The sequence below is a fragment of the Panthera uncia genome, chromosome C2 (genome assembly GCF_023721935.1).
Source record: "Panthera uncia isolate 11264 chromosome C2, Puncia_PCG_1.0, whole genome shotgun sequence".
NCBI lineage: Eukaryota > Metazoa > Chordata > Mammalia > Carnivora > Felidae > Panthera > Panthera uncia.
In genome coordinates this window covers 77,619,975-77,636,806 of record NC_064810.1, presented here as the reverse complement: position 1 = coordinate 77,636,806, position 16,832 = coordinate 77,619,975, and the positions used below count along the sequence as shown (strand labels likewise).

The 16,832-nt window shown below is 40.0% G+C and overlaps 1 protein-coding gene across 9 annotated transcripts in view; it reads left to right on the top strand.

The window, feature by feature from the left end:
- The window catches only part of LPP (LIM domain containing preferred translocation partner in lipoma), a 679,983-nt gene that overhangs the window by 164,866 nt on the left and 498,285 nt on the right, over positions 1–16,832 (top strand). For 6 of the 9 annotated variants that reach the window (XM_049629513.1, XM_049629514.1, XM_049629515.1 and 3 more), the window contains 2 exons: positions 1,171–1,301; positions 9,983–10,046. Coding sequence is in view for 2 of the 9 variants with exons in the window: in XM_049629512.1 (XP_049485469.1) it covers positions 15,831–15,857 (27 nt within the window). In the remaining 7 variants the exon portion in view is untranslated. Of the gene's footprint in view, positions 1–1,170; positions 1,302–9,982; positions 10,047–15,576; positions 15,858–16,832 lie in introns of those variants that run through there. The other 3 variants (XM_049629520.1, XM_049629512.1, XM_049629511.1) reach the window with 3 other exon arrangements.

Here is a 16,832-nt window from a genome sequence, read left to right as displayed (position 1 = left end):
TGTGGATTTTCTTTTTTTTTTTTTTATACTACACTAAAACTTGACAAGTGGTGGTTTCCTAATGTGAAACCTGAAATCGTATCAATAAATTTCTTTATACTCTGTTATATTAAAATTCATTGGTCTTCTACTCAGTTTGAATCGCTCCGCACCTCTGTGTAACACCATAGATTGCTCATTTGGAAAATACGGGTTCACTGAGTTATGCATATCTTTCAAATATCGATAAGTTTCATTCCGTAACAACAACAAAAAAATCCCATTCGTTAATATCGCCACTGCTTTCATCAAAAACATATTTTAATTATTAGGAATATGTCAAGTATACAATAGCAGATGCAGGGTTTTTGAAGTTCTAATTTTCACTTGAAAACTGATTTTTATCACTGGCAACAGATACCTTTAATTGTTTTCCTTGAAATGATAGGCTCTCTTGGTTTATGTTTGTCATCACCAAGTCTGAATGACCACAATTTGTCAGTCATTCTTTCAAATAAAAATGATGTTGGGGCACCTGGGTGGCTCAGCCGGCTGAGCGTCCGACTTCGGCTTAGGTCATGATCTCGCAGTTCGTGGGTTCGAGCCCTGCATCAGGATCTGTGCTGATGGCTCAGAGCCTGTAGCCTGCTTCAGATTCTGTGTCTCCCTCTCTCCCTGCCCCTTCCCCACTCATGCTCTGTCTCTCTCTGTCTCTCAAAAATGAATACACATTAAAAAAAATTTTTAAAAAATGATGTTCTGTGCAACGAGCTGTTAGCTCAGCCCTCGATTCCAGCAGTCACACAAGTGCCTTTCTTGGAGACAACCATTGTGGTTTGGGATTCAGCAGAAGATGTTCTTGCCTCCTTTCTATTTTGTCACATGGAATATTAAAAAGATGTGTTCAAGGATTGAGTTTAACAAAATTAACTTTTAATGCATGGAGGACAGTTTTAAATGAAACGAGCCCCGTGTTCCCTTGACTGTGGGTACCTGGTGGTGAAAAGTGAAGCAGCTGTCAGGACATTTTGGTGCCACTGCTTGATTCCTGTGAAGACTCTGGCCATGTCCCCCCACCCCGCCCCACTCTTGATTGCTTTCGCACCGTTGACGCAAATGTCAACACTGTGAAAAAGATGCACCATGCGCATTGAGAGCCACTGATCTAATCCTGTCTTTTGGCTTTTTTAGGCGAGCGGAGCTGAAAGCGACCTACCTGGGACCGCTGCGCTGGTTAGTGGCTGAGCTGGGGCAAGAATCCAGGTGTTAGTGTGTTCCCATTTTTTCTTTTGAGTTCCTGTACCAGTCTCCGGGATCTCAAGGTAGATGTTTCTGAATTTCTTTTGTGAATATGCGATGTCAAAGGTATATCATTATTGTATTTATTTGGGAAGATTTCCATATATTTTTTCGGTGTGTTTATTAAACCTTTTGCATATTTTCCACACTCTGTGCTCACCACTGCACCGCTGCTCACTCTCCTGCTTTTCAATAGTGACCACTGCTGCCTTTTTAAACAGAACAGGTTTTGTCTTTGGCAAGACCTGAGAGAAGTTGAAGGAGCAGTTGAGTGCTTGTCCATTTTCTGGTTTAGAATCCCAGCTTTGTGGGGGAAAAAAAAGACTCCGGGAGTTTGGGCTGAAGCGGCCACTTCCTTCTTTACCTGGATTAGCTGGCAGTCACAGCAAAGGAAACTGCCTACATACCCATGATCCTCACTGTCACAGAGAAGTCATCTTACGGGACCACCTCCTGCCTCCCCACTTTTCTAATAAAATTCTCTCCCTTATTTTTTTTTTTTTTTTCCTTCCTGTGGGAGGGAGGTCGTCCAATACAAATTGCCCTTTACCTTTGCTTTTGCTTGTGTTAATATTTTATGCGATCTGTTTTCTTCAATAAAAACTGCTCAGCCTGAAATTGTAATGACGGTTGCCGAGACAGGCCATTGAACCGGACCCAGACATCATGTTTTCTCTTCAATAACTCTCTCCTGTCTCGAGTAGCTTTTGGGGGGTCGGGTTTAGACAGGTTGCAGTGTTTGAAAGTGAATGAATCTGGCAGACTGTGAAAGTAGGCTTGCACACTCTCAAATGGATTGTTCTCTCATTTTCAAATATGTTGAATGTTCTTTTGAACGATCTCATTTTTTTCTTTCCTATTCCTCACCCAACATCTCATTGCTCTCTCCCACCGGTGAGCTTTTGGTTTTTTTTAACTTTGTTTTCTAACATTCTTCTGCTTCTTCCTCCATGTCTGTTTTGATTACCCAAAAGTGAGATCTGCTTTGACCTTTGCTTACTTCTGTGAATCAGCTCTTCCCTAAACTTAAGCCTTCGATGACTTCTTTTCTTTCCATAAAACTTAGTTTCCTGTGAACCGTTTAGCTTTTCCTCTTTCTTTCTGAGACTTCTGGTTATGGCTTTGTCTAGCCATTTATGAGCCTCCCAAACTGCCTCCCAGCAGTTCTTTTTTAACTTTTCGAAATGCGTTTTCTGCCTTGTCTGAACTTCTTGAGCGTGGGGACTGTCTCATGCTTGGCATATTCTCACTGCCCCATGGGTGTGCTGCATGGATGCTATTTTTACCCCGGGGTCTCTTCTTCAAAGGCCATTCTTCAAATTTGTATCTGGAGCTTGGAGCTGTTGTTTGTCTCTCAGCATTGGGCAGCTAAATCTCTGAAACGCAGAGCTGCAGTGGCCCATCTTCTAATGCTGACTCCCTCCCACTGCCAGGATGTTACGCATGCCTTCCCTGACAGATGGCCATTGAGCCTCTACTTGGGCACTTCCAATTCTTTGTGAAGCAGTTTGTTCTGCTGCTGGGCAGCTTCATGTTTTTTATTATTTTATTTTATTTTATTTTATTTTATTTTATTTTATTATTTTATTTTATTATTTTATTTTATTATTTTATTTTATTATTTTATTTTTTATTTCATTTCATTTTATTTTTATTTTTTTCAATTTTTATTTATTTTTATTTATTTTTATTTTTTTACTATGAAATTTATTGTCAAATTGGTTTCCATACAACACCCAGTGCTCATCCCAACAGGTGCCCTCCTCAATGCCCATCACTTTAAAGTTCTCCTCTCCATTGCTCAGGAACTGGAGTTTTCACTGTTTCAGCCCTAAGAGTTCTAGCATTGCATATTTTGCACAAGCGTAACGTGCATGAACCGTCAGTCCCCAGGTTCTCGAGGGTAGCTATAATCCCTCCATCCCCTTCCTTTCTTGCTACCTCTATCTTAGGATTTAAACAGGTTTGGATGCTTATAGCCTTTATCCCATCCCTGTGTTCACATCACTTTCTAGATTTCTGCCATGCCATTCACCTCTGAAGTTCTCTTTTAGGTGCGCTTCTTTGTTACATACTGGAAACAGAATGAGTGTGTGGGTCTGAGAGATAGGATCTCCATAGGGGATATAGTCAATGGTGTTGTAATAGCATTGCATGGCGACAAGTGGTAGCTACGTGTTAGCATGATTTATAGAGTTGTCTAATCACTATGTTGTGACCTTGGGACTAATGTAACACTGTGTATCAACTGTACTTCAATAATTAAAGAAAAATAGCTAGGATATAAATTCTAGTACCATAACTTACTAGGTGGGTGAACTCAATCAGATTAGTTAATTGTTCTGAGCTTTGGTTTATTCAGAGGCAAAATGGATATAGTAATGACTTCTGACAATATTTTTAAGGAGTAAGGTATGCAAAATGTTTAGCTCAGTTACAGAAACACAGTGTGTTTAATAAATACTACTTTTACCTTGATTAACTTTTTGTCTTTGATCTTTCCAATGGTTAAAAAAAAATTTTATCCCAGTATAGTTAACCTACAGTGTTAGTTTCATGTGTACAATACAGTGATTCAACAATTCTATACATTACTCAGTGCTCATCATGATAAGTGTGCTCTTAATTCCGTTCACCTGTTTCACCCATCCCCCAAAGCCCCTCCCTCTGGTAACCCTCTATTCGTTCTGTGTAGTTAAGAGTCTGTTTCTTGTTCCTGGTGTGTCTCTTTTTTTCTCTGTTCATTTGTTTTAGTTCTTCCATTTCACAGGTGAGTGAGATGATATGATATTTGTCTTTCTCTGAATCGCTTACTTCACTCAGCATTATCCTCTCTAGATCCATGCATGTTGTTGCAGATGGCAAGATTTTGTTCTTTTTTGTGACCAAACAATATGCTTTTGGGTGTGTATATGTATGTGTGTATGTACCACCTTGTCTTTATCCATTCATATATCTATAGACACTTGGGCTACTTTCATAATTTGGCTATTGTAAATAATGCTGCAATAACCATAGGGGTGCATATATCTTTTCAAATTAGTGCTTTTGTATTCTTTGGGTAAATAACCAGTAGTGGAGTTATTGGATCATATGATAATTCTATTTTTAATTTTTTGAGGAACCTTTTTACTGTTTTCCACAGTGGCTGCACCAGTGTGCTTTCCCACCAACAGTGCAAAAGCGTTCCTTTTTCTCCACATCCTCACCAACACTTGTTTCTTGTGTTTTTGATTTCAGCCATTCTGACTCGTGTGACATGTTATCTCATTGCAGTCTTGATTTGCATTTCCTTGACATTGAGTGATGTGGAGCATCTTTTCATGTGTCTGTTGGCCATCTGTGTGTCTTCTTTGGAGAAATGGTTGTTCATGTTTCCTGCCCATTTTTTAATTGGATTGTTTGGGTTTATTTGGTGTTGATACAAGTTCTTCGTATATTTTAGATTCTAACCCTGTATTGGATATGCCATTTGCAAATATCTTCTCCCAGTCAGTAGGCTGTCTTTGAGTTTTGTTGATTGTTTCCAGTGATTTCTTTTTCTTTTTCATATACATGACATGATTTTTAGAATTCATTATTTTAAGAATTTCTCCCTCTTCTCTCTACATATCTTTCTCCAGTCCTTTCTTTTTAGATTTTATTCATACCTACAATCCTAAAATAACAAAACAAAAAAAAAACCTATTTCTTCTTGATTCATGTCCCCTTTTATTTTGCAAGTTTGTCTAGACCTTAACATTTTTTTTTGACAAATACTGTTTTTATCTACATGAATTTTCTCAACTGTTGCCTACATCTTTACATGTATATTCAGCTTTTATTATTCCTCTTGTGGAAAACATTTGTTCACCCTTTAATGGGTTAATGATGACTGGGTCATTGCATGTTACTTAACTCCTCATTGAACCCTTTACTCAGTAGCTGTTAGGGTTACTCAGTTGAATAATACATTTTTTAAATTAAATGTCCAATTAATGTCAATTCAAACAACATTTACTGAACACTTCTATGATACGCATTGAGCTAGGTGCTCTAGGAATTACATAAAACTCTGTTTTTATGTATTCATGCATTCATTCGTGGAACATATTCTTGAGTACTCAAGATCAGATTCTGGATTTGAGGTTCAAGAAACTGAGTTAGACAAAGATTTCTCTCCTCAAGGCACACAATCAATAAAAATGATAAGACAGTATATTAACTTTAGTGATTTAGATATGGATCCAGGCATTATGAGATGGGCTGCTTCCCCAAACCTTTCTAGATTGGGAAAAGCTTCACAGCAGGGGGCGTACTTAAAGTCTGAGTAAGGGTCTTAAAGTCCCCTGGGAAGATAAGACCTTTACAAGGGTTTAGATTGTGTTTGGTTATTAAGCCAGTTGTGTGAAACCCAACTGCTTGTGTTACCCTTGACTCTCTTCTTCCCTCCAATTGTATGCATCCAATGTTTTTCATACTTCCGTTTCTTTTAGGGGTCTTACAACCAACAGAATAACTGAAAGATAGATGTGATGATATTACAGGTTTGCTATTGGGACCTAATTACCACAAGGATGCCTATTTCCACGTTCCACCATAGCAATAGTAACACATATACAGAAAAAATAATCTCATGATAATATGATACATTACAAAGTATTTCTCAATCCTTGATTTCATTTACTTCTTATAGAACAGCTTATGCTTGTGGGTTTCCTGAGTGTCTTAAGCACTGCCACTGATAGATAAGAGCACAAGAATTATCATTGAATAATTACGTGTGGAGGATTTGCAAAGAATTTTTCTCTTTTTATTCCAAGATGATCATGCTGTATTTTCTGATTTTCTCTAGATCACATGACCAGGTCTGCCCATAACGAGGCGTCTAGGACTGTGTCCCTCTACCACTCTGTGCCTCAGCTTTGTTACTTGTCATATGGGAATATTGCTGCTATTACTAACACTGACACTAACTCCACCTCACTGGATTGAGATGAAGAATAAAATCATTAATCTGTGTGAGAGCATAATGTATGTAGCTGGTCACAATCGTACACACAAAATGCACCTTTTGATTGACCAGATTGTTAGCGACTTCAGTCGAAATGAGCTCAACTTAATTTTTACCTGTTTCTCCAAGCTTTCTAAGGTAGCTTCATGTCTCACTGTCTCCCGTTTAGCCCAAAAGTGACCGCAGGCAAGTGCTATGTGTTCAGTAAACACTTGTTGATTGATTTTTTTTTTTTAAAGTACTGACCTTCTGAAGTCCACTGCTGGAAATGTGTAAGCCACTTATATTTTTCCTTAGGATTCCTAAAGCCTGTCATTTAATTTCTAGATTATAAGTTCCATTGATAGAACCCTTATAAATATCACATTAAGAAGCTGAGCATTACCTTTAGGCCAAAACAATTTAGTTTTTAAAAATCTGATTAATTTCAACACAATCAGCCAGGATGTCAGAAGATCTCAGTGCCTCTGATAGATGCTGACAGGTGAGGAAATTAAAATCAGGGAGGGAAGCAATTAAATACTGGCAAACATTACTTTAATGAGACAACCAAATCATTCATAAGCCATGGAATATGTTGTATTCTTGATAAGTATCTTAGGGTGGCGGGTGAGAGAGTGCATTTAAAAATGTGCTGGAGTGCATTTAAAAATGCTCTTTGTACCTGATCTGATGATGGGAGTAGAAACCTTTCAGTGTTTGTTACTTAATGCCTTTGGCCTGGTCTAACATTTCAGTTGTTTTCAGAGATAGAATTCCTAATGATCATGTTAGAGATTATGACATTGTTTAATGGAGGCAAATCTAGTATACGATTTAGTTTAAACAAGGAAATAATTTCATTTAAAGAGATCTTACCGATCCTTTCACCCCACCGCTACCACTACCTAAAACTTAGGCAAATGCACAAAATCCAGAAAAAATAATTTTTGGCCTTTTCACAAGTAAGTGGTTTAGGGATAACTGTGGTCAAGACCTATGAAGAGTGGGAAAAAAAAAAAAAGAAAGCCATTTTATACAATTTCTAATTCAAAAGACTTGGGGATTAGAGTGCTAAGAGCAGAACCCAGGAGCTCAATTCTCATTCAGCTCTTCTTTTCAGAACAACACTCACGTAATCAGAAAGGATATCTGCGAACACAGAGCTAGCAAGTTACCTATTAATTGCATTAATTTTCTTAGTTCAGGGTTTTACAAGGCTCTGTCATATTATGTTCATTGGTCCTATAGCACTTGTAAAATATCAAGTATTAAGAGGTATCTTTACATTGGGTACAGTGATTCTGATGTCAGTTGGTTGTGTTTGTAAGGTTAAGTTCATCTTTCTTGGATTGTGTTGCTTAAAAATTGTCCTGGGGTGCAGGTTTCGGTTTAGAAGGTACCGTGGTTTGTGAAAAACCTATTGGAATGGTTGTCTCTGCTCTCTTCATTTCTCACAACCTTCCATTCCTTTCTGCCTTTGTTCCTTATTCCCCACCATGTTTCTTTCCTCTCTTTCTTCTTCATGGGCTTCATTTGCCCTCCGCTGGTTTTCCTGAAATAGAGTGTAAATTATCAATTATTCTATACCAGCTCCAAATAGGCCTGGTGAGTCTTGCTTTTGTATATATTTAATTAATAGGTTGATTTTTGTAAATTAAATAGTGAGTATACAAGTTTCTTTATTTTGGGTTGAAATTGCTTCTGAAAATGAGAACGTTTTTCTTGAGAGAGGATGGGTGGTTTGACCAAGGGTACAGACTGCCAGGGTCTCGGTCAGCGGTCATAAATACAGAGGCAACTAAGGATAACTGAGTTTATTAGCAACATGCTAGAGTGGGGTTTGTCATTTGTCCAAGATGTCTTTATGGGTCTAGTGGAGAACTCCATTGCATTAGGTAATACCCATGAGTTTACTGAGGACACATGACATTCAACCATGTGAAGAGGGCCGGTGAACTTCTTAGCTAGGAGGCTTCAGCTTTTCTACTATTTAACATGAGACTTATTGATGAGAGAGAATTCAGGGGCACTGGCTTCTGTTGTTTCTGTGGCTTGTGTTTTGACAGTTTGCCAAGAAGGTTGCATCTCTGAAACTGCCCTGGGGGAGAGCTGAGAAAGTCTTCATGGTAACCCTGCATCGAACACTTCTTTTGCCCCAGCTTAGTAATGTGTCACCTTCTGGTTAGACCACAGATGTGAAGTCTTCTCTGTCTCCTTTCACTTGCAAAGGAAGCAGGACTCAATACTAAATGTGTTTTGATGCTTTGACAATCGACTTTTAGATGGTATATGCTCCCAAGTGGGAGGCTGCATCATGTAATAGAAGGGTCCTTACTGGTTTTGGTATCAGAATTTGAGGTTGCATTTTTACCTGCTCCATATTAACCATACGATCTTTAAAGTTTGGTTTCCTTGTTGATAAAGTTGGTCACAAAGATGATTAATGTTTTGATTTGGGTGGCTTATGACAAGAATTTCTTGCAGAGTATCCTATCAGCCATGTCCTACTCTTAATCTTATTTGAGTCCTATATGAAAATGGGATAGATGAATAAAACTTCCCAGAAGTCTCCTACTTCTCAATAAATCTGTCCACTGTATTCAGTTCCCTTGGTCTTCTGTTGGAAGCTTCATCTCTCTGAACCTAAGGGGCAAACTTTAGGTACAAAGGTACAAGCTTTAAAATTACTTGAGATGTACCTGAGGTCTTTCACCTAAGGCCGTATCTCTTGCTTCTTGGGCTTGAGGGGACACTTCATTTTTCAATTTTCAAGTGTTGTCTTTGGAAACACATATTCTTTGTTGTTGTTGGGGTGAGGCCATGTGAGATACACATAGTTAATATTGAGGTGCTTTAGAACTAGGCATACGGATCAAAGCAATTCTCCCCCCTCAGGTATTCTCTAGTATTGTGTGTTTATCGCATTGTCCTTTGATCAGATAAACATGGGCTCACATGAGGAAATATTAATGTTTTGTATACCATCACTTTCCATTATCTACAGATAGGAAATAATGGAGGAAAATCTTCCCCAAAAAGTTGAACTGAGGTTTGGCTATGAAGTAGGTATTATAAGCCCCATTTACATATGAGGAAATTGACACTCAGAGAGTGTAAGTAACTTGCCCAAGGACATTGTTAAGAGGAAGACAAGTCTGACTGGCTCTAAATCCCATGTGTTTTTGCTGCTTTCTCATGTCAATCAAATAGCTGGTTTCATTTTATTATTCCCTCCTCCCCCCAACCTACTGGATAAAGTCAGTGAGTTTGTGTTTTCCCAACCTAATAGCCCGGGACAGACTAAGATATAAAGGAAAGATCACTGGGCCAACAGGTGGAGCCCAGAAAGTCCAAACTCATACCCTGCTGTATACTATACTGTGTAGTCTTGTGCGGGTTACCTGCCTTTCCTGAACTTCGGTTCCCACATCTGTAAAATGAACACAGTGATACTCATTCCCTGTATGTGTGTGAAGTTAATCATGAGAAATATGTTAGTTCCCTTCTCCTTCTCTCTGTTCCTCCTGGAGCTTCTGTATCCTCACCTGTGAAGTGAGCAGATGATTCTCTTCCTGCTTCTTCACTGGGTTGTTATGGAGTAAAATGAGATGACAAACGTGAAAATGTTTTGCAAAACAAGAAACTGCTATATAGATAGAAGAGTTTATGATTATTAATGATACATATAGCATAGTACCTAAGAGTAACATTTACCTATTTTATTTACAGACGCTAGCATAGCAGTTTGCTGAACCTGGTGTCCACTGACCATTTGAAGAGCTAGTTATCTGAGGTAAGAGAGGATAGGCATCTTCGTATTTAAGAATTGCTAATGGGCAAGTTATCCAATAATGTTTACAGTTGATTTTACTCCCAACGGAAGAAATACAAAAGTATTTCCCGAGCACCAAAACCTGAAAAATGGCCAAAGCAATGAACTGCCATCCTTTTATCTTTTTTTGATTTAATTTTCCCTTTCTTCTTTTTTTTTTTTTTAAGTTTTTAATGTATGTTTTTATTTTGGAGAGAGAGAGAGAGAGAGACAGAGCACAAGCAGGGGCAGAAAGAAAGGGTATCTGAAGCAGGCTCCAGGCTTCGAGCTGTCAGCATAGAGCCTAACGCGGGGCTCGAACTCTCGAACTATGAGATCATGACCTGAGCCAAAGTTGGCCGCTCAACCAACTGAGCCAGCCAGGCACCACTAATTTTCCCTTTCAAGTCCTAGCACAAAGATCTGGGCAACGCAGAAGACTCAGACTTAACAATTGTTTACGTGTCCATGATATGGTGTGTTCTTATCTACTCTTTTGGTGTCCCCAGCTAGCATGTGGCAGGACGGCTTCTCTCCAGTTTCCGAGCCCTTGACTGGCTGAATTTTTCATTACCCTATGCTGCCATGCTACCTGGCTTTGAAGGGATCAAACTCTACTTGGTGGGGGCATCTCTCAGCTTCCCCAGAAAGATCTCAAAATGACATAATCCAAGGCTACGACGATGACAACAAAATCCTAACAATACATCAAGTGAGTTAGAGGTTTTTGAAACTCAGGACCCATAGTATCCAGATGCCACTGTTCTGGGGGACCTGTGTGAAGAAGATAGACTTTTGGCAAAAGAGTGTTATTTGCATTGAGTTTGTCAAGAAAACAGAGGCCAGAAAAAAAATTCAAAGGAAGCACGATAGTTGCAAAATGTGCAAGATGTGAGTTTTCTTTTGCGGCTAACCAGCTCATAACTGCACTTCTCAGCTAGGTCTGCTGTATTCGATGTCATCTATGAGAAGACTTGCGCCAAAAAGAGGTGACACAGTCAATACGGTGGGCCTAACTGCAGACCCTGCACTATAGCAACTTTGTAGAAGATTTTATACCAGCACTTAAAGTACTGTAAACATTTGTTTTGCTGAATATTTCAGTAATTGTGTTGGTATGTTATTTCTATGATCTTGAACTTAAACATGACTTTAGTTACAGAGACCTTTGAAAACATTAAAGTCTCTTGCTGTGCCCCATATTTGTAGGACTTAACAGTTTAGAATTGAGTGGAAATGATGGTATTACATTAACATGTTTTTTTCATTAATATGGTTTTTAAAGCTAATATTCACACACATCAAATAAGAACATGTCATGTGTAAACAAGGTGGGTGACGCACAGCCTGTGAAACTCCTCTATAATTAGATCAGAATGGCAGCCACTTGTTTAGATTTTATTCTCATTCCTACAAAAGAGATGGTTACAAAAAAAAACAGTAGTGGGGGCGCCTGGGTGGCTCAGTCGGTTAAGCATCTGACCTCGGCTCTGGTCACGATCTCACTGTCCGTGGATTCAAGCCCCGCTTCGGGTTCTGTGCTGACAGCTCCGAGCCTGGAGGCTGCTTCGGATTCTGTGTGTGTCTCTCTCTCTGCCCCTCCCCTGCTTGTACTGTATCTCTCTCAAAAATAAATAAACATTAAAAAATTAGAAAACAAAAAAAAAACTCTGTAGTGGCCAAAAATACATGAATGGCTCCTGCCCATCTTTTGGTCCCTCTCTAGTCCATAAAATACTCCTGCAAAAATTCCGTTCCGATATATTTCCTGTACTTTCGTGGATAAATATGTTAGAAAAGAATGTTCTGTAGGCATGTAATATCAAAGTTTTGGTAGCTCTGTTAGGAAGAGGTCTGAGTTGTTCATGTAGAAGCTGCAGTTCATTAACTTTTCTCCAAATACCAGTTGTTAAATATTAATAGATTAAGCTTTGAAAAGTGGCTGTGTGTCCCCCTTCTGCACTGAACCCATCTTGAAACTACAAATAGGAGTTTAAACAAGCCTTGAAAGGTTAAGAAACAATTGCTCTCGAGAAAGGCGACTTTTACCTATATCTGCTCCATCCATCCTCTGTATTTTGGAGCTCGGGATGGGTGTGAGAAGGGAAAGATAAAAACTGCTCAAATAACCTTTGGAGGGTAGAGAAGGACATATTCTCAGGGCACGCTGCAGAAATTTAAAATAATCTGGTGGTAATAATTGGTATCGGTGGCAGTAATGAAGAAAGAATAACAGTTTAAGTAAATAATTAGACTTGACAGTAGATGTGTCAACAGGTACCCACTTAATGAGCGTAATCATTGTTTTTCTCCGCTTTCAACGTTGATCCACTGACTGTGGTGTGTTCCCTGTTCCACTTCCAAACCAAATCTATTTAAAGCTGCGCTTCATGGAATCTGAAACCCTGCACCCTGTTTACTATTTAGAGCTGATACCCAGTGTTCTTCAATAGGCAAGATCTGTACTTGAACGAGAATAGGCTCCTGGCCTCCTGTAGGCCGTTGATTATCCTTGTTTTCCACCGGGTGATTCATTAGCAAGGATGAATAATACTGAATTAATTATCATGGACTTGTCTATATTGCTAGAGTGAATTGTTGATTATAATTTGATGGAAACAGCCCTCCTGTACCTTAAATTAAATTAATCAGTTACTGCTTTTTTGAGGTGGAGGAAGAGGCAGTGATATTATAATACATGAGATGATTTTCTTAGTTACCTGGATAGAATTGCATTGTTTGGGGGAGTGAAGCCATGTGTTTTATGTTATGTTGTGTGAAGCAGAAGTCATGAGAATCTAATTCTAATCCCAGCTCTGGCTGTGTCACCTTGGCAAGTCACTTTCCCTCTCCAGGGGTCCATTTCAGCATCTAACAACAGATGGAGTTGGACCAGTTGATCATGGCATTACTTCTAGTCAAATGTCCTATTGTCTGTGATTTTGTTTCTTAGCCAGTCTTTTCTTTCTCCTCCTGTCATTTTTCCAAAGTCATAGGAAAGTCTTATGACTCTGCTACGGAGCCAGTGCTGGGAAGTCAGTATCTCTATTATCCTTGGTTCTTTAACGTACCAGAAGAGCAGTTTATGATTTAAATTCTGTGTATACCATGATAGAGTGTTTATGCACGGATCATCCCTTACCGCCAGCAACGTTCAGTTTCTGGTTAGAAAAGAGAAACAAAAATCCATCTTCCTTCTTGTTTTTCTACTCCACAACCTGGGTCTCATTTCTAGAGGGTCTAGGACACTTATCCCCTGGTTATGTTGATGGGTTCCTCTTCTGTTGTTGACTTTTCCAGGTTGAGTCATTGACCTGTAAGGAGAGGTCAGAATGTCAAAGCCAGAGGGGACTTTAAGAACCAATCGAGCCAGATTCCCTCCTTTCAGAGACTGAGATTTGTGGTCAGGGAGGGAGTCCGATTTGTCTGAGATATTAGTGGCAGATCTTGGTCTAGAACTTTTCTTCTGACTCCATAGTTGTAGCTCTGTTTCAGGAGAGCTGTCTCTTTCTATAAACTGTCCTTTCTGTTCCCAATATTTAAAGGGCCAATGTCTTTTGGGCAAAACCCGTCTCAGTGTCAATGCAGGGATGCAAGATGCTTTTAAAGCAAAAATGGATTCCAGGCATCTTTGTTAATTCCTTGGGGCAATGGAGTAGAGAATTCTGGCTGGCTTCTGCTGACTGTTTTTTATTAGGAGACTATGGATTCCCCTGCAATCTTTCCTGTAAAAGATTACTTGACCCTGACATCACCACTGTTTCCTCCACCCGCCTCCTGCCCTTTTTTGATCCAGTGAATTATAGGAAGCTGGGGATGAGCTCCTAGCTGGCTGTTTACTGTGCATAGTTGGGAACATTAATAAAGGGAAAACGGATGAAGGATTGATAAGCAAGAGGACAGGAGAGTAATAGCCAACACAGTGAAATCTAGTTCAAGGCCTGTAATTCCCAGGTGTAGTGCTACACAAGATTAATAGCAGCGTCTCTCATTCTTTCAGACTTTCTCTCTGCTTTGTTCTTATGGGACTGGGCTGGGCCTGAGAAGCAGCTGGAATGATCTTTGCCAAAAACAAACTCATGTCTTCATGAGATTTCCAGGTCCAGAGAAGAGAGTAGTAATTATCCATCATTGAGAAGATAATTTAGAAGCCACTGGATCTAAACACTTATCTTGGACCTCCTAATACTGAAATACAGAGTGTGGAAATCATTTTACTGAGTCTGAAGTTCATTCCGGCTCTCATCAATGTGCTTTGACTCTGGTGAAGCCATGACCTTCCCTTGAACCTCAGTTTCTCCATCTCTGTGATGGGAAGAGAAGGAGGGGTGCAAGAGATGATGTCAAAGCTTCTCTCGTTCCTGATTTTCATGGGTCTCTGTTTAGTCTAAGGCCCCATGGCAAGTTCGCAGCTGAGCCAGGCCTTGAATTCAGAAGCGTCTCTGTGTGCTTTGGAATGCCCGTTACCATAACTTCTACTGCCCGTGGAGGTTCTAAACAGTGCCCTTGCATCTCTCAGCCTTTTAAAAATTAAATACATCTTTTTCCCCCCTCAGTTGACAAGTCTCTTTGATTTTGTCAAGGGACTTGCCTAAGGCAGTAGTTTTTAATTTGTGTGTGGTGCCTGTGTGTGAGGCACGGGGCGGGAGTAGAGGGAAGAAGATTATGGAATATTTAAAAACTGAGGGGAATCTTTGAAATAATTAGAAAATGCACATCTTCAGAGAATGCTGTCTATACTTTTAGGAGGTTTGTAGACCTTCTGAATGCCGATGGAGGTTCTAGGTTAAGCAAAAGATGTTCTTCGATGTTTGGCTAACATACATTTCCTGTTGCTGTTGGACTTTTCCGTAGTTCACCTATAGTTCTACTCTGAGTTTCCACCTCATTTGTGAGTGTGACCCTGGACATTTAAATGTGCTAAACTGTTGAGTGATATTTTAATATTGAAACCGCTGTTCTGCTAGCTTTACTCACTCACACACTCACTCACTTGCTCACTCACACACATTAATTTTAACCCAGAATCAGCACATGATAGCCATTTTAGTATATTATTTCATTTAATCTCCCAAAACAAAACAAAAAAATTACTTTTTTTTTCCATTTTTCACGTACAGAAACTGAGCTCAGAGTGGTTGATAATTTGCCTAAGCATACAGCTAATAAATAACAAAGTCTGGATTTAAATCCAGATCTGGTCCTACATATGTGATTACCTCCAGAAACCATACTGAATATGAATAGGGACAATGAAAATTGCATAAACCGTAGCAATCCCTGGTAGAAAATGGTGAATGGGCCCCAAAGGAGTGCAGCGAATGTGTGCTGTGGGAGTTCAGAGAGGGACAAGATCATATATCCTGAGTCATTATATGATAATTTATTAATTAAGTGCTTATCTGGCAGCTGCAGGCAGACTAAGAAATTTTGGACAGTTGTATAAAATGTATTCTAAATCACTCATTTTTTTTTTCCTTTTTCTTCAAACTTCAATCAGGCTAGTGGTCTCGGTTTCTTAATTTTTGTAAGTGAAGCGAGGAAGAGACCAAGAGAGATTAGAGTCCTAGCGCCCTGATACCTGTGAGCTGGTCATCAACTGAATTGGAATGTCAATGCTTTGGGGAATCCGTTGGTTGTTTGCTCCCTGGTATACTGAGCGTGGGATTTTTAAACAGAGATAGACTTCTGACCGTGCATGGATCAGCACAAGTGCAGATGTGAGCAGCCAGAACCTGGATCGTGCCAAGATGTAATGTCTGCCACATGTGTGAAGCTAATGCATCGCGCTCGGTGAGGCACTGTGAATGTACGTGGGAGCCATGAGAGCGAAAGCTGGTGTCAGAGGTGGAAGAGGCCTCCGAGATGATCAGGGGCAATGCCTTCACCTCTCTCATGGGGAAACGGAGGCAGAATAAAAACCAGACTTCCTACCAACCTCTGCGGGGGGATCTACCTGAATTTTCTGTCTTCTATTGGCTAGCACTCACACAACAGAACACAACAGATAGGCTTGGTATACTGGGATTGGGAATCCTGCAGAACTCGTTGTGTGATCTTGAATACGTTACCTGATTTCTTTGGGTCTCGGTTTTGTTGTCTGTAAAATGGAAATCATGCCCCACCGACAGGACTGTTGTGAGGACAAGTTCAGTACACAGAGGCATATTGTTAATGTCATTGATAATCCTCGTCATAGCTGAAGAGACAGGCATGGTTGTCCTGTTTCTACAGACTCTATTTCCTGATTTCATCATGGTACTTTTTAGGTCCTTGCTTCTCAGGGTTTGGTCTGAAGACCAGGAACTTCAATATCACCTAGGAGCTTGTTCGAAATGCAGACTTTAGGCCACACTCCAGACTTTCTGAATCAGAATCTGCATTTTAACAAGATCCCCAGGTAGTTCCTTTGCTCATTAGAGTTTGAGAAGCATTGTTTTGTGCCTGAGATCAATGTCAAGGCTATTGGCCATGGCCTGGTGCCAGCTACTGGCACACTGCCAGCCTTCCCGGGGCATGCCTTACCCATGCCTTGTGATGGTGGGAGGGAAGCCTGTGAAGTTGCTCCCTGGGAATAACGGAAAACTGGGTTGAAGGAATCCAGCAGCCTTTATCTTTTCAACGCCCTTCATTTCCTCAGCAGTACGACTCACAGGGGTCAAACTGGGATTGGATCCCAGATCTTTCTGCTCACAAAGTCCATGTTCTTTTCATTAAACCATGATGTCTCAGTCAGGAGGAACGCTGGGCCGTGCGGATGAGAACTCT